At 30.9% G+C, this 25,608-nt stretch overlaps 2 protein-coding genes across 17 annotated transcripts in view; one reads left to right on the forward strand and one right to left on the reverse strand.

Annotated features, from left to right (window-relative positions):
- Positions 1-12,595, forward strand: part of LOC148627316 (coiled-coil domain-containing protein 77-like) — a 15,962-nt gene extending 3,367 nt beyond the window's left edge. The window contains exons 1-10 of one of the 2 annotated variants that reach the window (XM_088571293.1): positions 1,260-1,307; positions 2,386-2,513; positions 3,021-3,142; positions 3,425-3,562; positions 6,034-6,193; positions 8,239-8,488; positions 9,172-9,385; positions 10,141-10,266; positions 10,697-10,849; positions 11,627-12,595. In XM_088571293.1, the coding sequence (XP_088427419.1) occupies positions 1,288-1,307; positions 2,386-2,513; positions 3,021-3,142; positions 3,425-3,562; positions 6,034-6,193; positions 8,239-8,488; positions 9,172-9,385; positions 10,141-10,266; positions 10,697-10,849; positions 11,627-11,797 (1,482 nt within the window). In that variant the 5' untranslated portion in view covers positions 1,260-1,287 and the 3' untranslated portion in view covers positions 11,798-12,595. Of the gene's footprint in view, positions 1-1,259; positions 1,308-2,385; positions 2,514-3,020; positions 3,143-3,424; positions 3,563-6,033; positions 6,194-8,238; positions 8,489-9,171; positions 9,386-10,140; positions 10,267-10,696; positions 10,850-11,626 lie in introns of those variants that run through there. The other variant, XM_088571291.1, reaches the window with a different exon arrangement.
- Positions 12,596-16,586: 3,991 nt separating this feature from the next.
- Positions 16,587-25,608, reverse strand: part of LOC148627317 (IQ motif and SEC7 domain-containing protein 1-like) — a 79,076-nt gene continuing 70,054 nt past the window's right edge. For 13 of the 15 annotated variants that reach the window (XM_088571295.1, XM_088571299.1, XM_088571294.1 and 10 more), the window contains exons 8-13: positions 25,243-25,368; positions 24,757-24,856; positions 23,620-23,741; positions 22,087-22,300; positions 20,276-20,325; positions 16,587-17,901 (exon numbers count right to left, since the gene is read on the reverse strand). In XM_088571295.1, the coding sequence (XP_088427421.1) occupies positions 17,725-17,901; positions 20,276-20,325; positions 22,087-22,300; positions 23,620-23,741; positions 24,757-24,856; positions 25,243-25,368 (789 nt within the window). In that variant the 3' untranslated portion in view covers positions 16,587-17,724. The remainder of the gene's footprint in view (positions 17,902-20,275; positions 20,326-22,086; positions 22,301-23,619; positions 23,742-24,756; positions 24,857-25,242; positions 25,369-25,608) is intronic. The other 2 variants (XM_088571300.1, XM_088571308.1) reach the window with 1 other exon arrangement.

Below are 25,608 nucleotides of genomic sequence, written 5' to 3' on the forward strand. Positions count from 1 at the left end.
TCTAATATACTGTACAGTTTATAAGATATCTTTGAAATATATCAGATATCTCATAAACTATACGAGATATCTAATAAAGTTTATAAGATATAAACAAAGCTTTATAAGATTTTTATAAAAAACAGAAGATTTCTACTGAATTATAATTATATAAGATATCTGATATAATGTTCAGTTTTTAAGATATATCATAAATTGCAAAAGATATCTCATAAAGTACATTAGATATCTTATCAATTTTATAAGATATCTTATAAAAAATTAATATACCTTATAAACTGTAAAGATACCTGATGAACTGTATAAAGATATATCTGTTATAGGTATCTTTAAAACTATATAAGATATTTTATATATTTTATGAAATACCCTATTAAATCAGAAGATATTTACTTAATGATATAAGATATCTACAAACTTGAATGAAAATAGATATGGCCTGTCATATTGAAAATTATTTAAAAAATAACAAATAGATACACACTTAAGTCGATTTATCCATTCTTTGTTTATGGAATGCAGAAGTCCATGGCAAACCATTATATCTATTTAAAATATTTCATATAATGTAGAAGATATCTGATCAAATATCTTGTACATCTTATATCATTTAAGATGTCTTAAATACTATATGAGATCTTACACAATACTTAAGAATCAAATATAACATCAAACAACTCTTTTAAAGGTGTATTCAAGGTATCTCAAGTTATATACTAATTGAGATATATTATTTACTGTATAAGATATTATTTATAATATGTTTGATATAACATATAATATATCTTATACAGTATATGAGATACAATCTACTAATGTCATGTTTTTAGTGAATGTTGGTTTGTCAGTCACTGAAATGATAAGAATGAAATAAATTACACAAAGCACTGGAAATTTTAAAGTAAAGGGAAACAACTCTTTGATCTGTTAATACATAATAAGTTAATTATAGAGAAATTTGAAAATATTCTGAGTTATTCACTATTCATACCATAGAAATACCTGCTCTTTCTGACAACGTAATTTTTCAGTTTAATATTACATGGAACAAAAAGGAAAAAACAGTGGAGTAACTTCAATTTTAATAGTCCAATGATCCGATCTGCTTACTTTCTGCATGGGCAGTCTCTTAAAGATATCTGTATATCTTAAATCTAGTGTGAAAAAGTTAACATAAGCATCAAAAATGATTTACAATCATTTATTTAACAGTATAAAGGACACGCCGTGAATGTGTATGGAACATATAAAATGAACACATCACAATAGAAAAATCAAAGTTTAAAAATGGCGTCTACTGCCAAAAGGTATGACTGTAGTAGTTGCTTTTAGCGAATTTATCAATCTGTTGACGGTTTTGTACCATTTACAAGCAAGGAATATTACACCATTCATATTTATAAAAGTTTTGTATCAACACAAATCCGAATTAAGGATGAACATTTACATTTAACGTTTTGTTTACATTGGTTACTTGTTGTGACATGTCAGAAATTTATGAAAATACACTGTGATATGCTTTGTAGTTATGTTGCAAACGCGATTAAAAGTTTGTTTTAATTACTGTCTTTATCATCACCTTTTTTTTCTGTGTTTGCAATTCACATACCACAGTATCTGAATTGCAAAGACAGTAAATACTAATTTGCTTTAGTACCATGTATCAATGCGAATAGCTGCTTTGAGACCACAACCATAGTTCATTTTTGATTGTCATTTGAGAAGCATGTGCTAAAATATATCTGCATGAGTTACCTCCACATTTTTTTTAATCATGTAAGCAAATATACTTAGAGTTTTCATTATGATGTGGTTTAAATACATTTTTATTCATTCCAGTAGCATGGAGAAGCATCAGATTCATATTTTAGAATAAATAAATTTCAGTGATGTTTTTGAAAAGTTCATTATAAAAGTTCTTACAGTAAATAAAAATGTAAACTAAAATTTTGTTTTCATGTGCATGTTGTCATTTTCAATATAAACATACACATTGAAAATTTTGTTTCAGTACACATGGTAAAATGTCCATGCGTGAACAATGTTACCTCAAATAAGCAGACAAACTAGTGCGAATTCTATGATTGTTAAACTTCACACAATTTTTTTCATAATTATTTAAAAAAAGCATGAAGTTCAACTACCCTCCCATTTTGTTAATGCTGTAAAGTGGCATATGTTAACCTAATTACAAAAATAAGAATAAAGCACCTTAACTGTCCTATTAGAATTGAAATATAAGCTTGAAGCACTAATGCTTTACATTTAAGTAAGTATATTAATGCATTATACAGCAGATATGAAAAAAATTTATCAATCCTTGGTACGTAATAAATATTTGAAATTTAATACATGTTGTATAATAAACTATGTCTATCATAACAGTAAAGGTAGAAATTCACCTGTTCCAAAAAAGGCAAATGTATCACAGCTTGACCAATCACAGAATGCCTATTCACCAAGAGAAGTCACAAAGACAAGTCCTGATTTGCCATCCATCAATGAACGGCTTGGTACTTATATAGTTTTAACATTTCATAAGAGCATTGATATCAGTTTAATTTACTTACATTGTATTTGGCAGAAGAATTTTATAAACTGTCTTGGATTATACAATGTAACAGTGATCCAGCTAGATACAGCTTTAACATTCTAAAATAAAGGGAACTTCTGTGAAAATTATGGTTAAATGCTATTTTAAGTTTGTTAATTTTGTATTTCTGCTAAAAAGCAGTTCAAAATAAGGAAGGCGTTAAAAAAAAACCCCCAAAAAACAGGTATGACTGAATTAATTTTGCATGTCCTTCTAAGGCTCAGAAGGGTACTCAAAAAGGTAGGAGGGGATTGTGCCCTACAAGGCAAGTAGGGACACTGTTTAAAATGAATCATAAAATATCATGAGTTTTGTAAGTTAAACAAGTTGATATGGACAACATATTATGCAACCTCAAATTATTCAAAGAAAATTTGTGCCCTTTTAATTAATCACACCAGATAACTGAACTTTGAATATTTTACAGGGCACTTGCGTCCATCTAGAGAACTACTAGAATATTATAGAAAGAAAATAGCTGAATATGATGAAGAGCATGATCATATGGTCAGCAAGCTAGAAGAATATAAAATCACTTATGAAGAACAGGTAACACAAAAAGAAGTATTAAGACATAACCATATACAATGTATTTTAGTATAGATTAAACTTTACTGGTAATAGTTGACATCTTTATTATGTTCTTTATTTTTTTGTAATTTCATGTACATAAAAAAAATCAGTTTAGTGCTGTTCCAGAATAAAATGAATCCTGATATAATGCTAAATTCACATGTAAGTGTTAGATTAATTATTACGTACTTGAAATAGGCATCATTTACGTTATGTATATTTTCTTATTATGGCATGTTTGTCTTTTTTTGTATTCAGCACAAATTACAGTGGGAGTTGAGACAAAGAGAAGAAGAAATAGTAGAATTACAGAAAGCATTAAGTGACATGCAGATTTATCTGTTTCAAGAAAGAGAACATGTTCTTAGACTTTACTCTGAAAATGACAGACTGAAGGTAAACATATGCTGGAAAATAGCATCAGCAAAAAGATTTTTAAGTAATGAAAAACTCTTCATATTTCAAAAGCATGGCAACTACTAGTTATACCTGCAAATAAGTTCTATGTAAAAAAAAACTGAAACATTAGCAAAAGGTAAGGACTTAACACGCAAGAAACTATTATAAGATCAAATTTTGAAAATCAGAATTAAAATCCAAGATAATACAATGTTCTAGGATTCCTATTTCCCGTTACCCAGGGCAAGTGAAATTTGGGTGAGGGAAAGTTAGGTACTTAGTTACACTTTCCTGTGGCAAGTTGAAAACTTCATATGCTGTAAGGATTTGTTTTGTTAGGAAAGCCATCATTGACTGTGGGAAAGTTGATTTTATGTGGATTTTTCCTGAGGATATCTCAATTTCTGAGAAATCCTAGAACACTGTAATATAATTACCTTGGTAATTCAGCAGTGAGCAAATGGATTTCAGAATGGATCAATTATCCTCCATCACAGTTTTTGATTGACAACTTTTGTTTTCCAAAGACATGTGATTGCAGTTTATTCCTGATTATAATTGAATTTAAAATAATTAAATCATTTTACAATTCAAGGGCTGAAGCTGTGGTCTGGAAAACAATGGTTTTGAAAGTTCAGAGGTCTTCAAAACATATATCTGACCATAAATAATTAACTTGATTGAAATAAACAATTCTGTGGATCTGTAAAACCTGAGTAAGACACTATGACTTAATGAAATGCATGGTAGATGGTAAATTAATATTTTGCTTGAAAAATCTTTACATGATAAGTCAAGGCTAATGACTCACTGAAAAAAAATATTGTCTTATAGTAAAAAAAATACAGTTAATAAAACATTCAGTAATCATTTTTTTTATATATTTCTCTGACACCACATTTAGCGGCAGCGTATTATGTAAAACTATCCATTTATATTGACAGGTGTGTGTCAATCTGTCTGTCTTCCAGATGATAACTTGAGAAAAGATCATGTTTGTTTTGTCAAACTTTGCACAATTGTTAAACACAATAAAATACAGACCATTTTCCTTTTTTCCCAGCAAAATTTCATTTATTGTTATTGAATTACTAGGATGCCATTTTGAACATTTATCATCCCCCTTTTTGTGATATCCAGATGATAACATTTGGCCAATCAAGAAAAATTTATTCAGACTTTGCATACTTGTTTAAATACTGTAAAATACGGATCAGATTTGGTTTGATTTTCAGGGCAGTTATATTTTTAGCTCTCCAGTTTATACTGTTCTAATTTTTTTCACCTTTATCGCTTTAGTTTTTAGCTCACCTGGCCGAAGGCCATGTGAGCTATTGCCATCACTTTGTGTCTGTTGTTGTTGTTGTTAACTATTTTTCAAAACTCTTCTCTTCTGACACTACTTGACCAATTGGAACTAAACTTGGTATGAATGTTCCTTGGGGTATCCTGCATAGAACTGATGTGGGGACTTGATCTGTTGAAAAACATCGCTGCTGTTACCAAAAAATAAACATAGGTGTCAGACAGTAGTTTATTGCATATATCTCTGAAACCGTCAGGTTTAGCCAAATTGTGATTGCAAGTAAAAGTGTTCAGCATTATGAGATCTATCTGTGGTCAAAGTTTCATTTTAATCTGTTTTGCCATGTTGGAGTTATTGCCCTTTTTCAATGTTTAATTGCTATTTTTAGTGTTATTTCTTTCAAAAATCTTCTCCTCTGATACTACTTTACCAATTGCAACCAAACTTGGTATGAATGTTCCTTGGGTATCCTGCATAGAACTGGTGTGGGGATTTTTGATCCGTTGGAAACATGCCCGCCATTACTAAAAATAGAACATAGTCCTCAGACAGTAGTTTTCAAAAGTCTCCAGGTCTTCAGGGATCAAAGTTGTTAGGCGATGCCTTGTAAGAGTTATTACCCTTGAAAGATGAATAATGACTTTTTTTTTTACAGTTTTCAGCCAATTTCTTGAAAACTATAAGAGAGAGAGAAAATTTCAGTTGCTGAAACGATCTTTTTGATAAGTCCTACTAAAGTCTTCTTGAGTCAAAATTGTTGGACAACTCCTTGTTCAATTTAAGAGAAACGTAAACTAATTGAGTGATTCAAGCTCCTGGGAGCCTCTTGTTCTCTTTGCATTCTTTATTCTCCAACATTGTGGTAGGGTATAATTTTTAATGTTCCATTAGGTGCCCTTTTTTGTGATGTGCATCATGAAATTTGTAAATAATTAATAGCAACAATGGGTAAAGGATGCTTACCCTACCGGTGCACCTGGTCCATGCTCCCAGTGTTTAGTGGAGTCCGAGTTGCTCATTTACTTTTGTTACTTTGTATGTATGATTTTAGTTGCTTTATGTTCTTTGTTGTGAATGTCTGTTTTCCATGTCTGGTCTTTGTCCCTGGATTACATTCTTTTGATTACCGTTATAACCTTGGTTCCCTTGATTACTCTTGTAGATAAGGGAGCTGGAAGACAAGAAGAAAATACAACAGCTGTTAAGTCTGAGTGGAACACCAGACAGTGAGATCACTTATTTCATGAAAGAGCCACCTGCTAAAGCTATAGTAGAGCAGAAAAAGAGACCAAACACAGCACCTAACAATAATGTTAAAAATGGTAAGTTAACAGCCAGAGATATAAATACTATATACACCCCCTCTAAATCGGTAAGAAAAAATTTGTCACCACAAGTTTCACTCCATAATATTTTTTGCCTTGCTTTGCATGGCATTTAATTCAATTTATGCCCCCCCCCCTAAATTCAAATCCTGGATCTGCCCCTGGTTACAACATTTTCTATCAGATTGACATCACAAAGTTTTGTTTCTATTTAACTTTTACAAAATTTGGAAGTTAACATTTTTTCAATTGAGACCAGGGATGGGATAATTGTAGATGTAGTCATTAAATCAGCCAAAAATCTGATTACATGTAATTTAATTTAATCAATTACTTGTCAAATACCCTGTAATTCTGATTACTTTATGATTATGTTATGATTACAGTGGAAATATTAAAGCCTGAAATGGTATCTATTGATAATGCATTATGTCAACAACAAAAAAAGAGTAAAATGATTGTTAATCATTCAATGCTTCTTTGAGTAAATTTTTCTTTTGTTTTTTTCTCCTTCTTTTGTGAAGATATTACAAAATGATAATTCAATACCAACAAGTAAAAACAAAAATCTAATTATTCTAATGATAAATGTTTGTTAGAGCTATCAAAACATCTTCTACAATTTTTTTTAATGAATTGGATAAGAAGTACAAAAGTAAAACCCAAGGGTATTATGGCTATTTTCTTTCATATTTAAATATCCCTAAGGGCATAACTGTACATGAATCAAGTGCAATGGTTCTTTAAAATTGTAGTGAAAGTAATGAATTGTTATATTGAACTTGTATAAATTTTATAGATCTATGTGGTTTAATAAATTGGTGAAGGTTGATGTTCTACTGTACATTAAAAAATAATTTTATAGGTTAAATTCAGTATTTAGAGTCTTATGAAAAATACAAATAACATAAACAAAATGTTCTAAACCTTTCAATTAATTCTTAGTTATTTGCAAATTCATCATAATCAGATGTAATCATGATTACTTGCCATTGTAATCATTAATTTAATCAATTACTTTCAGAAATGCTGTAATCGTTAATTTAATTTAATTATACTTTGGACAAAGTAATTGTAATTTAATCAATTACATTGAAAGTAATCAGACCCATCTCTGATTCAGACAAATTGGTGAAATGCTTTGACAAGCTATATATTTTGTTGAAAGTTGTTACAATACAACAGCTTTAAATGGTTCGAGTATTTGAGTTGACCGAAATCTTCTGCAAAGTAAAATCAAGTAAAATCCAAAGTTTTCCCCTATTTGGCAAAAATTACTCATTTGTCTATTTTCCACTAAGGTTTCTATGATATGCATGAATAAACTGAAAAAGTGATTTTGCTGAAACAAAAAATAAATACACATTTGAGTAAATATTATACTAAGTCCATACTGATGTGACTGAGTTTATTTTTATGGGGTCAAATTTGATAAATCAAACATACCTATTTTCTGATAATGTGATTTAGTTGAATTTACATGCTCTTTTTTATTACCATTTATTAAAGTGAATGAAAGTGTTTTAAACATGACGACACTTGATTTTTTGTTGAAATTTTTTTTCAAATATGTATGTATGCATTTTTACATGAAAAATGACATTTTATGAAATTTCAACAAAACTTTCAGTGATAATGTAAAATTCTAAGTTCAAATGTTTGGAGATTATGCTTGAAGTAGGCAAATTCACTGCAACAAAAACACATACTGAGATGATATTGAAATTTTCACTCAGAAAAATAAACCAAACGACAGATTCTCTGGAAACAACAATTTGTAAGTGCCTGTATGATTTGGAGGGTTTTATAATGTTTGGTGTAATTATTCATATCAGATTTTCACAAACTTGAAAAAAAACTTAAAACTCTATGAGCTTTTTGATTGAAGGTCAGGTATATATGAAAGTGTTTACTCAGTTAATAGGAATATTGACATGAACTGACACTTAAAACTAACTGACCATTGTGCAAATGGGTCCTGATGCAAATGATCCTCCATATGCTAAGTGTAAAAATATGTAATAACTGTGTGTAATTTTTAGGTATGAAAAAGAAGACCCTACCAATGTCAGACCGACGCAGATCCATGTCTCCCAATCCAGAAGAGAAGTATAAACATGATAATGAAGTCCTAGCTTTACAGATTGAGGCACTACAATCCCAATTACAGGAACAAACCAAAGTAGCGAAAGAACAGGTAGAAGCTTTAATGGAAGATCGACGGGTGAAGGAAGAGGAGTTGGAAACAAGGAGACAAAGAGATGAAGCTAAAATTCATACTCTAACAGAAAAGTATTCTAATTTGTATTCATTATAAAATATTCTAATTAATTCAACATAGTCATGAATAAATGAATGGAGAATTCTTCCATCTGATCTGTAAAACATACTGTAGGTTGATGATTTTTTTTTTTTTTAGATCTGAATTAAGACATTTTTCTGTTTTATCAAGTTGTGATCCCCTTTATATCCCCACTTACAAAGTGGAGGTATGTAATGATAAAGTTTCCTTTTTTTCCGTTACATAGAGTGGTACCCATTTCTTATGTTTTACTTCTCCTACACTACTGAATGGAATTTATTTAAAGAAACTTCTATTGAATCATACTTACAAATTTCTATTGTGCACATTTTACTTTAAATTTGATCACAATCAATTTGAGTGTTTCGTCATTTATGAATATGGGGACACAGGGGTATCCATCGCTTATCCATTATTCCTTCTAAATCACAAAGCAGGATTAATTGAAACATTAAATTTACAGAATCTATATTTCATATTCCCATTACTTCTCCTACTTCAGATTTTGATCCAAATTAATTTGGAGATCAAAAGGTGAATGTTATTAAATGGGGAAGTGTTGGTATCAATTTAGTGAGCGTTCCTCACTGTTTTTCTAGTTCACTAGGTAATTTAATTATTTTTAGAAATGATTATTTTGCATGTTTACTTTAGCATTATCGTGTATTTGCAGATTACACAAAACTCAGGATTTGTTATATGAAAGCACAAAAGACTTTTTAGAACTCAGATATCAGGGTCGAGCCAATGAAAGACAATGGATGGCAGAAAAAGATAGACTTTTAAGAGATTTAGATAGTGCTAAAGATAAAGCAACAGGAGGAAAAGATTCATTACTTCTCAATGTGTCATCTGAAATAAGGTCCACCTACGCAGAGGAAGTCAAGGTATATACTATGGCCAAAAATCATGCTGCTGATCTATTTTTTTTTTAATACCAAAGATGAAAGCAAGACAAAAGAAAACGAATTTTACATGAACAAAAAATGAGCACAGGGTAGGAAGTAATGTTACAGAAATGGATTATACTAAACAAACCATGAAACCCTCTTTGAAAAATCTCACTTTTAGATATACGATAATTTCCCTTTTAACATTACCATGACATAGAAAAGTAATGTAGAGATATACAATTCTTTCTGCCTGTGTGTAGTTTAAACATTTGTATTTAAAGTGAGAAATACAACGAGTAATAACTAAAACTGTAAGTCTGTGGACATGTCTCTGATGAAGATCCAATCAAGGATCAGGCCGACTCGTAAACATACCAAGCAACAGTTCACAGTGCTATATATAACAACACCAGTGGTGTACTGCTTGTACTAAACTGGTCAGGCTGACTCGTAAACATACCAAGCAACAGTTCACAGTTCTATCCATAACAACACCAACGGTGTACTGTTTGTATTAAACTGGTCAGGCTGACTCATACACATAGCAAGCAACAGTTCACAGTGCTATCCATAACACCAGCGGTGTACTGCTTGTATTAAACTGGTCAGGCTGACTCATACACATAGCAAGCAACAGTTCACAGTGCTATCCATATCAACACCAGCGATGTACTGCTTGTATTCATACATTGTATTTATAGATATGTCTTTGTCTGATATATTTAAGTTACCACAGATCTATATTTCAGTCATTAGATTATCAATTGCAACAAGCCCAGAAATTAGCAGAAATGTACAGAGAACAAGTAATACAATTAGAAGATGAGTTGTCTAGAATCCGAGAAGAAGGTGATGTTACTCGGGAAATTTTTAAGGTAAATAGATTTCTCATGTCAGAGGTAAAATTCTGTTGTTGTCCAATCATTTTAGAGTGTAGTTGTGGTTAACTGATATGTAAGGAAAGAGTTTTGATAATTATGTGGAAACATTTTTTATAGAGACTTGGTCAACTTAGTAGTATTTAAAAAATAAGGATTAGTGTGAATTATGCTTTTTAATGGATAGATTCTGTAGATATTTTTCTTTACACTCCACTTAACATCACACATTACATCAGGTTTGTAAAGATAAAATAATTTCTCAGTAGACATTGTTATATTGCTGTAACAAAGCATAGTATAAAATGATGGCAGAGTACTTGTTCTATTTGGGTATTTTTGCTCTTTGATAATTTGCTGCAACTCATGAAATCTGGAATTCTTGCATTTCAATACGTTTAAATGTTTTGATATTGGATATTTTCAGGGAAGAAGTGATAAGATGACCAAGAGACTTGCCATGATGAATCAGAGATACCAAGATCTAGAGAGAAGGAGGAATCTGGAGGTAGAAGGGTTCAAAAATGATATAAAGAATCTAAGGTCAAGGTTAAAGGATGTGGAACGGCAACTGTATAAGGTAACATTTATACTCGGAAATGCATTTGATACTAGCAGGAGAAAACTTCTGGTTGAATCTGTAAGATTGGTTGGCTATTGAATTTGTGACATGCATAGTTTTTCCATGTTAATGTTTAACACAAAGGTCGTTGATAATCAAAAGAAACACAGTACAAACTATATTATACAAGAATAAGAGAAACACTATTTTATTGAGAACTGTTTGTATTGTTTTTCTGGAGTTTTAAAGTTACATTTTAAAATGACAGTATAGAGTAATCAAGGGAACCATGGTTATAGCGGTAATCAAAAGAATGTAATCCAGGGACAAAGACCCAGACATACACAACAAAGAACATAAAGTAACTAAAATCATACATACAAAGTAACAAAAGCAAATGAGCAACTAAGACTCCACTAAAAACTGGGAGCATGGACCAGGTGCACTGGTAGGGTAAGTGTCCTCTGCTTTTCTAGAAACACCCGCTGAGTTGCTGATAAAAAGTGGTATGAAATTTAGAACATAACTTTTGAAACTGTAAAAATACTGTTTGCAAAGACAAAATGTTCATTGGTGAAACCTGTAGACATTGATCTGTAAAAATAGTGGTAATTTAAATGTTTAAAAGAAAATAAATAACATAAAATGATTTTGCCTTAGGAACTTGCTTTTTCTAATATAATTTTGTTGGTTCCATACTTAATATATAACAAATTACCTCCCTTTTTGCAAGAGATAGACATAAAGCTTTTCAGATTTACATCTGTGTATTTTTTGTACTGTTCCTTATTTCAGGTGACAATGGGATTTGCTGAAGACATGGACATCAAGAAACCTGGAGATATTGACATGCAGATCTTAAGAAATGTACATGCCACTGCTGGTAGATCAAAGAAAATTGTGGGTGAATTGAAAAATCTCAAATCTAAAATGTATGGACTGGAAAATGATCTGAAACATTTATGATCATAGGTGGTTCTTTTGTGGAGGAATGATGCATTTCAATACAATCATGAAGAAAGAAAGACAACAAGACATAATTTGCCTGCCTGATTGTATTAATGTTTTATCTGTGATATTTATCCTGCAATGCAGGTTACTGTGTTACTATATCCTATTATAGATGGTCAACATTCTGTAAGGAGTCAGTAGTTGAAAGGAGTTGATGACTTATTAGTCTTGCTATATCAGCAGAACTTACATTAAATATTAATTATGTGACAGGTTTACGGTTTTTTTCTTTTTGAATCAATATTGCGAGAGAGAAAACAAGTATTATCTTCAAAAAACAAATATTACCAGTGCAATGAATTTATTTTTTTTTTCTTATAATTTCAATTTTCAATACAGTTTCTTGAACACTTAGTTATCAATATTACAGGAAACAGAATTACTATCAAATGACTTATATTTCCATAGAGAAGCATCTTAAAGGTCAAAGGGTCAAAGGAAAATAAGTGAAACTTTTCGGACTGTGTCTGAAAAAGAAAGACAAGGCTGTCATGAAAAAAAATGCCATTTTAACAAAGAAGACCATTTTGAAATATGTGTATATGAAATTCTATACCAAAAATTTATAAGCATATATATGTCCTTTAAACTATTGTCCTTCATTACAATCCATAGGTTTAACTGATACACTGTAAAGATTAGAGATAGAGCTATAATAATCTGCCAGTCCATAACAATAGCTTATAGGGTCAGTCAGATTGTTATTGTATAAATGTATAAAATTATTTAATAAATAAAGTTATAAGTCTTTGATTTAGTTTTTGTGGATATAAAAAATAACCTTGGCATAAGTTGACATGTGGCATTCATGATTTCAATATGTTTGGTTTTGAGTACTTCTTGTGTATAATAATTTTTTTTTAAATCTTGAAATCCCTAAGAATTTGCTGCTGAGAAAAGGTTACTCCTAGAAACACGTTTACAGAAATTTGCAATATTTATATGATAGGCATTTTTTTATTCTATTGAAGCTTTTTCAAAAATTCTAGAAAAATTCTGAATACAATATGGGTATGCCAAGTTTTGAGGTATTGGCTTAGTCTTTGGTTGGTCAACAGAAAGGATGATGTAGGCGATGATGGCGCCATACCATTATATGACTTCAAATGTAAGCTCTACTCCTCCTAAACCACTCAAGGGATTTTGATGAAATTTGATGGGATGGTTGGGTATGATATGTAGATGTGCATGAAGGAATGAAATAAGTCCGAGGACTCCAAAGGGAGACACTAGTAATCCAAATTAAGGGATTTACATGTTAAAACCTAATAAGCACAACTCCTTAACCACTCAAGGGATTTTGATGAAATTTAATAGGAAGTTTGTTTATCATATGTAGATGTGCTTGAAATAATATAATTACCGGTACTGTAGGAGCACTGCAAGGGGAGATAATCCAAATTGTGGGTTTTACATGTTAAAACATTGTAAGTGCAACTCCTCCTATACTGCTCAAGGGACTTGATGAAATTAAATAGGAAGGATGGGTATCATATGCAAATGTGCATGAAGGAATATAATTACCAGTACTGATGGAGAATTCCAATGGGAGATAATCCTAGTGAAGGGTTTTACATGTTAAAACCTTTAAGTGCAACTCCTCCTATACTGCTCAAGGGATTTGATGAAATTAAATAGGAAGGTTGGGTATCATATGCAAATGTGCACGATGGAATATAATTACGGGCACTGTCGGAGAACTCCAATGGGAGATAATCCTAATTAAGGCTTTTACATGTTAAAACCTTGTAATTGCAACTCCTCCTAAACTACTCAAGGGGTCTTTATGAAATTGTATAGGAAGTCTTTACAATCATATGTTGGTGTGCTTAAAAAAATATATATATTTGGGGAGAACTCCAATTGGAAATAATCCAAATTAAGGGTTTTACATGTTAAAACCTTATAAGCGCAACTCCTCCTAAACCACTCAAAGGGCTGTGATGAAATTTTATACTTAGGTTGGGTATTATATGTAGATGTGCTTAAAGGGATATAACAACTGTTGGAGGCCTCCAAAGGGAAATAATCCAAATTAAGGGTTTTACATAGTAACACTTTGTAAGTGCAACTCCTCTTTACTACTCAAGGGATTTTGATGAAATTTTATATAAGATCGGGTATCATATGTAGATATGCATGAAGGAATATTATTACTCTTGGATGATGCCAAAAGGAGATAATCCAACAAGGGTTTTATTATTTTTCAAGTAAGTCCATTTGAAGCGGGAGTATTCTCTTTGTGAGCTTGCTGACAGCTTTTCTAGTTCTAATAAAGAATATTCACCAGTGAAATATAAAAAAAAAAGAAAAAAAAAAGCAGAAAATGTTTATGCCACCAATTAACCATTTGATTGTTTTGTTTTCATTGTGTGATAAATAACAACCCCATAAGGTCATGCAAGGAGGTTCATAATCATTGTTTTATCTGTGAAGGCTATTTCAAGAATTAGATTAAAAGAATCTTATTTTGCAAACAATTGACTATTGTGTGTATGAAATCTTGAAAGTTCAATATTGAAGTTTCATAGCGTATTCTCAAAATTTAAGTCTTGTCAAGTAATTTTTCACACAGTAAAATTATGTCCTACAGGTATTAATTATCTAGCTAGCTTCTTGTTACTTGACATTTGTTTTTAAGGTTGAATGATTGATTGTAGTCTAACATCCTATGGCAGGTATTGCATGCATTTCAAAATAAAAGTCTTTTATTAATCAAACAGAAGTCTAACACTCAGAGCCAGATTTAATCTGCTAGCTCACAGAAGTTACACTTGGATGTCACTTTATCTCATATATGCTAAATTATTAGTGAAGAAGCAGTGACTACCAACATTTTAAATCTTTAACATGACTTGAATGGAGATAAAACCCATCCCATACTTGAGGCGGACACACAACCATGAGACCATTTAGGCCAAAGGAAATAATATCTTAGTGCGAGATATGGACAGTATAGCAAGTTATTTATTGAAGGTGCCAAATTTCTTGATTTGCTCTATGAATAGGGGTACTATTTTTTCGCCATCTTTATTGTTTGCATCTCTAGATTTAATGGAATGAAAATTATATATTTAATACTTGGACTTGAATTTGTCAAGCTTTTATTTTTGTGATTACCAAAACCTCACAAATACAGCAAAAATTATAACCATGAAAATTTACTGCTACATAACATTTGAAAGCTGTTTTTTGTTAAAAGAGAACTTCTTTTAATTGACCTATAGCCGAGGAACAAGCAGCTGCGATATAACCCATCTGAACATTTTTTTTTTATTTTTGTATTTGACTTGCATATTGTTAGGGTTATAAATAGCATGTGTCAGGTTAGAGCTTTTGTACAAGATTTAGTAAGTTTTGCAACTAGCTTAAGCATCAGAGTAGTTCAAGCCTTGCAAATAAAATATTAAGTGCATACTAGATGTACACCTCACTTTTATGTTATGATTATGAAACCAAATCTAATAGCAGATGTAAATGACAAGTTTACATTCTTATGAGGTGGTGTGTAAGGGTATTTTATAGGACCCTCTGTACCAAGTTCATACTCCCAGTTCTATGTTCAGCCTGGTTTGCTAATTTCCATTTTTTTTTTGTATCAACTGTGGAAGCACTATCATTAAATAGGCCACTAGTTTTCACGAAACTGGTCCAGTCAATCTATGAATTCAAGTTCCCAACAAAATGAAATATTTGTGTTTAAGATGTACGAGGTTCTTTTCAAAACCCTGAATTTGAATTTGACATACAACCAAAACTGGTATCCAAACTAAAGTACATTGACAGTTTTTGATGAACTCTCTACATATGTTGTTTCTTTGCTACATGTCTATCACTTTGATTATGATCTTTGGTGTATGGTTTAAATAACAGTGGTCATCCTTGATTTCATATTCACATTTTTCTTTTGTTAAAAAGTACGAAAGTTTCTATCTATCTCATTACTTCATGAAATATATATATATCTATATTTTTTTTAAATAAATTGAAAGAACTGGTAAATAGTTTCTTGTAACTCCATGTTTATCTGTACTGTAGAGGTCATTATAAATACAGCAAAATAGCAGAAGATAATGTCCCATATTGGTTGTATTTCTGAGTAAATGTCAATTTCTTTTTATTTATATCCCCACTCCATTAGTAGATGGTTGATTGGAATCACCTTACCCTTCCATCTAAATTTTGTAACAAATATCTAACTCCCAATGAATTGATTGGTATCAAATTTGGTATGTGGCTATATATAGATTGAGCACTTGTTGATAGTGATTTTGATTGCTCTCCCTTACCTACTTCCTGGTTTGTGGGATTAATGTATGAGTAGGTGTATACCTAGCACATCAACAGTTGAAATGTACACTGTGATGGCAACAGGTCTTATTGGAAGAAAGGCTATATATACCATATAAACAAAATACGAAAGGCAAATTTTTTTTCTGATTCTTTATTGTGTTGTGATATATAAATATGCAGTTCTACTGCACATAATAGTGGTTGACTGCAATAATCCAATCACTCATCTCTCAATTATCACACATACACTTACTTTCATATCACACATCCCAAAAATGATAAGAGATAAACAGCTCAGCTTATAAAACAAGCTGTGGACTGCTATTCATAGTTATCAAATTTACTATTAAATTTTGATGACGTATCCAACATTAGGAAATAATTTCAACAATATGATCCAAAACAGACTTGACTTTCATATAATGAAAATATGCTCAAAAGTACATTACACTTCTTTGATTTGAACATGGAATCAATGAATGATCTTCAAGAAATCCATAATGGCAAAAACCCTGTTGTCACAAAATGATAGAATCTATTTTTAGCACTGTAGCCAACTTCTTTTAATAGGAAGTAAAATATTGCACAATTATTGAACACTATACAACTGACATACATTTAACCTCCCTCACTTCAACTCTAACCTCCAATGTGACAACCACTCAAATCATTGAGAAATCCTCAAAAAACAAGAAAAACAATGTGGTATTAATAAAAACAAATAAATTAATTCTATCACAAAGACAGATCATTCACACATAAACCAAACTATGTTGAATTAATCATACACCAACTTAAAACATCAATATATTTTAAATGTACCATTTTGTACAATATTCTATCGTTGGTTATTGAAAATAAAGTATTTACACTATATATATATATGTACGTCATGATGTATTGCATAATATATATTAGACCTATTTTTAACAATTATATCCCCAATATTTATAAGTAATTTTAAGCAAGAGTACTATGGGAATCCTGTGTTTATTTTCACTGTCCCTTTCAGAATTAAATATTTTTAACTTGACTTTTCGCAAATCAAAACTTAACTTTATCACTTTAGTTCAATATCTTAAACTATCCAAATCCAAATTCTATCAAAGGATGCTTCAATAACCAAAATTCTTCTAATCTAGCTTCATTACCCACTAACCAGCAACAAAAGATGGAATAAAATAACACTAACATTGCACTACAAAGTGGATTTCTCCTATTAAGTACAGCCTATGGCACAAAAACAAGAAAACTTTATACTAGAAACAAAAAATACTTACATTTTACATTAACAGATACAGTTTACAAGAATAAATTATTCAAGATTTAGAAAGTATATAAGATTTAAATATATTGTATCACAAAGTTACAATGAAGTAAATTTGTACCATGTCAGACAAAGTATAACTTTCTACTACACAGAGACACACAATGTCCTTTTTTCACCACAATTGTAACACATGAAAATCTATATTGAATAATTCACTCTGTATCACAATAAATATAAATTTAGTCTTTTTTTTTTGATTTTGTAAAGACACTGTTTCCTTTCACATTTCTTGTTCCTTCTATTACTATACAGAACCCTTTCAGACTTCAGTCCCGTGAGGTACGGCCGACTGAGACAGAGATCCTTTGGACCTGACCTTCTTACTGGATGACTGTAATGATGACGATGATGGTCCCCTGACACCTAACATGGTCTGACTAGTCTGTGTACCCAGTGATTCACCACTACTGTTTACACCCTGGGAACTTCCTGATGCCTGTAACCAATGATAAAATAGATATGATTAACAATTATTCCTAACAATGTATTTTACTAGTCAAGTGTGAATAAAATTTATACAACCATAACGAATCATTCTTATGAAGTCTGATGAGTAAAATACATCAGAGGCTCAAGACAGCCTGAATCGCTCACCTGGTTAGCAATTTGCTTATTTGAAAAACATGAGGAATGAGACAGGCTAAGTAAAAATTAACTGAATTGTCAAATGCAGAAAATGCTTATAATAGCATTTTTATGACCTGAACCAGAATTTAGTTAAAGGAAACAATTTTTGAATTATTTTCAAAAAACTGTCTTCCGACACTTATGTTCCATTTTTAGTACAGGCAGCCATATTTATTCACAGATGAAAAATCGCAAGTCATTTCCAGCACAATACACTAAAGAACCAATAAGCTTATTTTTATTAAATGATATTAAATAATTTTAGAGAAGATTTACAAAGTTGCACATGTGGGAGAAAAAAAATGCTTCAGGGGCTGTAACTCCTACATCAGTTGACAAATCGTTTTTAACATTTCAGGGTAAGTCAATCTAATGTTTACGTTTATGTATTATGTTAAATACAGTCGAACCTTGTTAAGTCGAGGTCGAAGGGACCATGCAAAAATGTTAAAGTTATCCAAGGTTCGAGTAATCCGAGGTCGAGGATAAACCGGAATACTAGTAGTTTGGTCCATGACTGTTTCTGTATTTACATCATTTGTTGTGCTTGTACATGTACATGTACATGTACTTCACATTGCACGGTACTTTGTAAAGTCATGCGTTTCATATCGGAAGATTTTTTTTTTTGTATGTTGTATATCCTGTTTGATATACTGAACGGTAATGAGTGTTTTAGTGAAATTTCCTTTTTTATTTTTCTTATATTAAAAATGTCATAGTTCATAATATGCTGCTTCGTTTGATTCACAATCAGTAGTATCGTCAAACCATGTGCTCTACAGTATTACGATAATATTTCAAATTCACCAACGAAACGAATATAGTCGTTGAAATACCCTCACTATTGTCTGTTTGGTGTTTCATGAAATAGTCTGATACCATTACAATTCATCTGTATTTTAAAAACTGTTAGTGTAAATTCCGACGTGTTATTAATAAAATTCGTTTCTTTTAACAACATGCACAATTTTAAATTAATTAAATAAACAAGCCATAAAGAGTGTCAATAAATAAATTTTAAAAGCCATGCTAATTGTTGTTAAAAAACACTTCGATCATGGTTTATAATAAAGCAATCAGTTTTCCGACTAATTAGTTGACTTCGAAACATCAGGGTTAATTAACCTCGAAGTCCTATTGAGGGGACTAATTGATTACCTCAAGTTATCCCAGGTTTCTATTCATCTGAGTTCGAGTCATCCGAGGTAAAATTGTATTTGAGTAAAGGGAGTTTTGCTGGGACTTTGTAATTAGTTCGAGTTATCCGAGATTTCGAGTAATCCGAGTTCAACACATCGAGGTTCGACTGTAATAATACCCTGTCAGAATTTTGCTGAAGTTAACAGTTCTTGAGTTAATTGCAAAAAACTGCTTCCCAACTCCTATGTTCAATTTTTAGTAAGGGTGGCTATGTTTTTTTCACAGATAAAAAATATCAACAGTCAATTTGTGTGGGAGAGTCTAAGGTACAAATATGCAAACTTTCAATGAATTCTGTAAAATGGTTTTTGAGAAGATTTTCAAAGTTGTACATGCAAAAAATGGCAAAAAAACTGTTTCAGGGGCTGCAACTCCTACATCAAATGATGAATTGTTTCGAAAAATAATGTTGAACCCTGCCAGAATTTTTCTAAAGGCAATGGTTTTTTGAGTTATTTGCCAAAAGATGCCTTCTGGTCCCTTTTTTTCTTTTTATAGTAACGGCAGCCATGTTTTCTCACATATCATAAATCCCAACAGGCATTTTGTGCATAATACTCCAAGGAACAATCATGCCCAGTTTTCATCCTGTTGGCCTAGTAGTTTCAGACGAGGAGATTTTCGAAAATTTGTCAATGACGACAATGACAACAATGGACGCCAAGTGATGACAAGCTGACTTGGCCTATGGCCAGGTGAGCTAATAATATAGATAATAGGAATTTTATTGACCTGATTATTGCAATGGAAACACCCTAAATTACTTCTCGTCAGAGAGCAACATTGGATTTATCATCAAAACAAATGGAAAATTTAGTCACAAATGAAAAACACTACAGAGCTTGTTTCATAACTAAACTATACCATCTCTCAGTTTCTGTGATATGTAATAAGAAATGTTGTGAGAGATGAATAAAATAAGTTGGTAATTGCAGTCAAATACCATTTTAATCATATTTTTACTGATTTGTTCAACTTACCACGCCACTGTCTAGTGATCCACCACTGCTACCTCTCCTCATCCCCTGAACTGCAAAAAAAAAAAATAACAAAAACTAAATAGAGTTATCTCCCTTACACCATTTGTGCAATGAAATAAATACAGGTAGGTTGATCATAATTTCTGTAACAAATTTTAAGAATTATCTGTTGAGATAAAATATACATCATATCTTTAAAAATGTAATTTGCAATAATGTTTTTCTCCTGAAAACACTCAAACATGAACAGACAATAACAAATGAGATGTGATAAAATTATGACAACAAATATGAAGCACATTGACCTTGCAGAGAGAGAAAGATACTAAATAGAATAAATGTCATAGAAAACAAAGCTATAAATCTAAATGGTTTTCTAATGTAAATTAAAAATTTGACCTGAATCATAGGATGGAAACTTTTTTTAAAGGAAAGAACTATTGCAGATATGCTAAATACTATAATCATTCTGTTAAAGTATACATCTACAAGTTTAATACAGAATATGCTGTTTATAGATTGTTCTCAAGACACAAAATGCTTTTGTTCCCTAGGTAAAAAGCAAGTTAAAATTATGAATATGATGAATAGCTTCAAAAGCAAAACAAATCTTTCTCAGAACAGGGAAAAAACAAAAACATTCACACGAATGTATCACAGAATTAGATCCACCAAATAATGACAACAACAAAAGCATGAATGGGATGGAGAAACAAATAAAACCGTTTCTACAAAAAGAATTGATTCTGTTACATACAACACAAAAATCAAAGAATCAATAGGAAAAGTTGTTTAAAGCTATGAAAGATGTTTTAAAAACCCAAACTTTTAAATTTTCAAATAAACGAATAATGCACAATCATCATGAAAATAAGATTAACAAAATAGTTGTTAAGAAGCAATGTATTAATTGAAGACTGCATACCAAGACTGATAAGATGAATAAATAAATGCATTGTTTTAATTTGACAGTCCTATACATGCTTTAACAGATTTCTAGGACAGAAAGAAAATAATGATCTTTTGAAAGAATGCAAGTCAAGAATAACAGCATGAATATTAAGCATGATAAGTTGTTTGATAAATTTTAGAATATGAAAATGATGAATGATTGACTTTTGAATACTTTTAACATATTGTCAATCTTTTGCTGAGGTACTTCTCACATCTTGGGTGAAACATCAACTTGCCAATCATATCTGTAGCAATGTACATCTTGATCTATTGGCAATTATTAGGATCAAAGATGCCATGACAACAACATGTCAGTTTTCACTAGAATTAATCATGACTATACTTTATAGAAGATAATTATTCTTAAGAGTTTAACACGTTGGTGGCTTTTTTCAAACACATTAAATGAATATAAATATTTTTTCCCAGAGAAAAGCATACAGATTTTGCCATATGATAAGTATGCATCAAGAGGTCATAGCTTAAAGATTAATTGTGCTGTGAATTCATCAGAAGTATAAATATTTTTCATGAAAAGTTGATGTCATATTCTGCGACTCAAAATTGAAGTTATAAAAAATTAAAAAAAAATAAAATAAAAATACGCATGTACTGTTAAGTCATCACTCAAAAACCTAATTGTAAGATAATTTGACTATGTGTACACATACAAGACTGTAGTGTCAGTATTCTGCTACACCTATTAAAAATATATCACAATCTATGACTAATAGTTAAAACTTCAATGATGCAGCTATGGATATTTCTTTAATGTTAGTCTCTTAAGATTCCTATCAGATTCTCAGCAAAAGAATGAACAATGTATGCAGTCTTCTATACAAACACAACATGCATACCTTCACATAGATCAGTAAGAGAATTGGACAGATGAAGCTGTTTCAAGCCACCACATTCAGGGGCAGATAATCTATTTAATGCAGGGTCAGAGGGTTTTGACAATTCGTACATTAAAACCCTGGAATCGTCATTTGCATATCTTTCTAATGAGTTGTGGTTGGCACTCTGTTTGTTTAATTCATCTTCAATTCTTAGTTGTTCCATTCCATTGCACTGTAAGAGAAAAGATTGAATTTTTAGATGATTTTAATGTACACAATGGCTGCATTACCACACAAAGAAAATAATACTTCTTTGTGAAAGCCTTGTGTATTGTTAGTTAGTAGAAAAAGTAGGAGAATATATTTTATTGTCACATCAAACATTTTGCATTTAAAGTATTCTTCAAGCTATAAATTTCATTTGATAAAAGACGAAAAAAAAATTTTTTGTAAAGATTATCAATAAAATCTGCATTCAATATAATTACATAATTTTTGACAGAATCTAATGTACAGCAGAAAACAGAGCCTGTCAAGCTTTTAATATATTAAACATGAAAAAAATATATATATATATATACAGAGATTTTAACAAAAGTAAGAACCATACAAGTTTTTCAGTTAATTGGTGTTTAAAATTGAAAGAGAATTTCAATCTGTTAACTATAAAGACATGGGTGCATACAAAAACACCAGTTTCATTTTACAGATATACCTTGAAGATAATAACAAGTTTAAGTAAAAAAATGTATTTTTTAAATGGGTAACTAACATTATATACAGCTTATCATGATGTAATATTTTACATCCCTCCATTGAATAGGTATAAAAACAGCATGTTATACAAGCAAAAAATGTAAAAACAAAAATGCTGAAGTTCTGAAGTATGTTCATCAGTGAAGACAGATCAGATAAATTGTGTAATTTAGTTTCTCTAATTTGTATTTAATCACCAACTGATGAGTGGAAATGAACAGTTCTCTAATGTTACTGGTTCCCTGCCGTGAAACTGAATTGTAAACATACTGCAGTTGTCTATTTCGGAGATAAGTAAATAACAGAACAGCAAGGTTACATAACTAATGCATCTTCCCTAATGAACAGATGCTCTGCTATGTGCACCAGACTATAAACTGATGTTTTTACATCGTTGTCTCCATATTCAATGTTATCAAAGAGCAGAGGAATAAAAATGGGTGTTGATTACAACCTGTCTTTACTGAAATGAACGAGGACAACACCCTACTCCATATCACATTTCATGTCTATTTTGTTTGGAACTTGTAACTTTACAGAATTATATAATCGAAATATAAGAGTAAAAATTGTGCAATAAAACTTTAAATACTTCTTCTACAAAAGCACTTGTTACCCTCATTTTTTTAGTTGCCTTTTCTTTGCTGATGGTGTTAAGGTATTTAAAGACAATTAAAACACTTGATTTGAATATGCTAGACAAGTTCATTCAGGGATATAATTGGGAAAAGTTCCGATGATTTTATATGACCATCCTATTTATCAAATTTAACTGGTTCTGGTCAAAATTTCTACCTCTTGTATGGCTTCCTTGAGATCACCAACAAACTTTTGTCTATCATGGTCGTTTCTTGCATTGAATGTGATAAGTGTTTTACCATCTAAACCGTTGGTTAACCTCACTCCAAACTGATAGTCTAAAATAGAAAATGTATAATGTTTATAGATATCTCTGGAGGATATATCTTGCACACATAATGATAAACACATTAGCAATAGAGGTAAACCATATCCCATTATTTCATGTTTAATAAAATTGCTAATAAAAATGACAGATAGTAACTCTTTGATATATTAGCATACCAGTAGTTCAAAATTAAATTGTAGAAAAATCAAGGGAGGATTTGTCGTTAAGGAGAATTAAAGAAGTTTTGAGTGAAAGCATTTTTTAAATTTCATGACACAACAATGCAAATGTACCTGTACAAATTAGTAATGAAGCTTAAAAAACTAAACAATATAAAAATCTCTTTTCTTAAAATGACACATTCAAGATATTATGACGCAAGTAAGTTAACAGACTTGCATACAGAAGTACATGTATACTACTTTACTGCCTCAGTAATATATCACTGTAATAATAAAACCCTTACATCAAATATTACACAGCACATGTCAAATGTATATACTCTAACAGTACTAGGTAACTACAAGAGAATTAATCACCAATAACATGATGAAGGAAGCAATTAACAAAATAAAACTTTTGTTTAACCATAAAATTATTGATACTCCTAAAAGGCACTATATCTGTCATGGACAAACAACAATTTGCTTAGATGTAATTTAATTAAAAACACCCACCAACTCCTCCATTAAAATGAGAAAATAATTTTCATAACGCCCCTAGTTAAATTTTTAATCAGTTACGTAACCGATTCTAAAAATTATAGTCTTGCATACAATTTCTGAATGTCAAACCTTAAAACCTACAAAAAATCTTGTGTGACAAACTATGCTTTACTATAGCAACATTGCTATTTGTGCAAAATGTCATATCGATCAAAGTCCATATGCAAAATGTATGAGATATTGAATAAAGCATAAGGTATAACCCTTCAAATGAAGACTCTGTCTTAATCCCTGTATGTTTACATTTCATTTTTGTAAAGAATGTGATGAATTTAAAATGACGATCCTGTTTGTACTTACGGGATGTATCAAATAGGTACACATGCATGCCAGCCAATGTAAACGATTGTTTAAATGAGTATGTTATTCCACTCTTTTTCTTACTCAGGATCTTTGTAACCTGAAAAATAAGGTGACAGTGAATATTTGTTTCAATATCAAAGAGAATGAACTATACGAAAAACTAAAGTTTGATAAAATACTTAAAATGTTAAGTGATGATTTTGTTAGTCAGATATCTAAACTAAAGTTATGTGAATACCTAATAAAGTTTTTTTTCTGATTAAACTACTAGTAATGGCCCTCATTACATATGACTTATTTACATAATTTCTTGTAACATAGTGTACAATGTGAATTTTTTGGCAAAATGAAAAATTTGGAAACTGCTGTAACATCAATAAGCAGTACAATACTATAACATTGTCAAAATTTTAAAACTGTGACTGCATATGACCTTTGTAGGACAGAATCCTACGACCTTTGAACTTTGACCTTAGTTCTTACCAGTAAACAGTCATTGAACAGGAATACTTCACGTTGATGTAACCCAATTTTCTCTTTTTTGTTAGGATCATGGACCTCATACAATCTACAGTAACACACCAATCTTCTATGGGGCAAGGCTAGTTGCTGAAAAAAAGATACCAGTCGGTATTGAGTTTGTTTTGACATCAGGTGACATCTATATATATATTGCAATATAACCGATGTTGCTTACAATCTCATATTTCATTGGACAAATGTGATAACAACCATGAAATTTAAGGCTCCATTGGGGGAAGAGGTGTCTGGAATGTTTCAGTCACTTTTATATATTGAATAATTGGAAATAGTTTTTATGTTAAACCAATAAATAATTGAAATATGAAA

Source organism: Perna viridis, chromosome 1 (assembly GCF_037379345.1).
Source record: "Perna viridis isolate PV_CMFRI_1.1 ecotype Kerala chromosome 1, ASM3737934v1, whole genome shotgun sequence".
In the NCBI taxonomy this organism is placed as follows: Eukaryota; Metazoa; Mollusca; class Bivalvia; order Mytilida; family Mytilidae; genus Perna; species Perna viridis.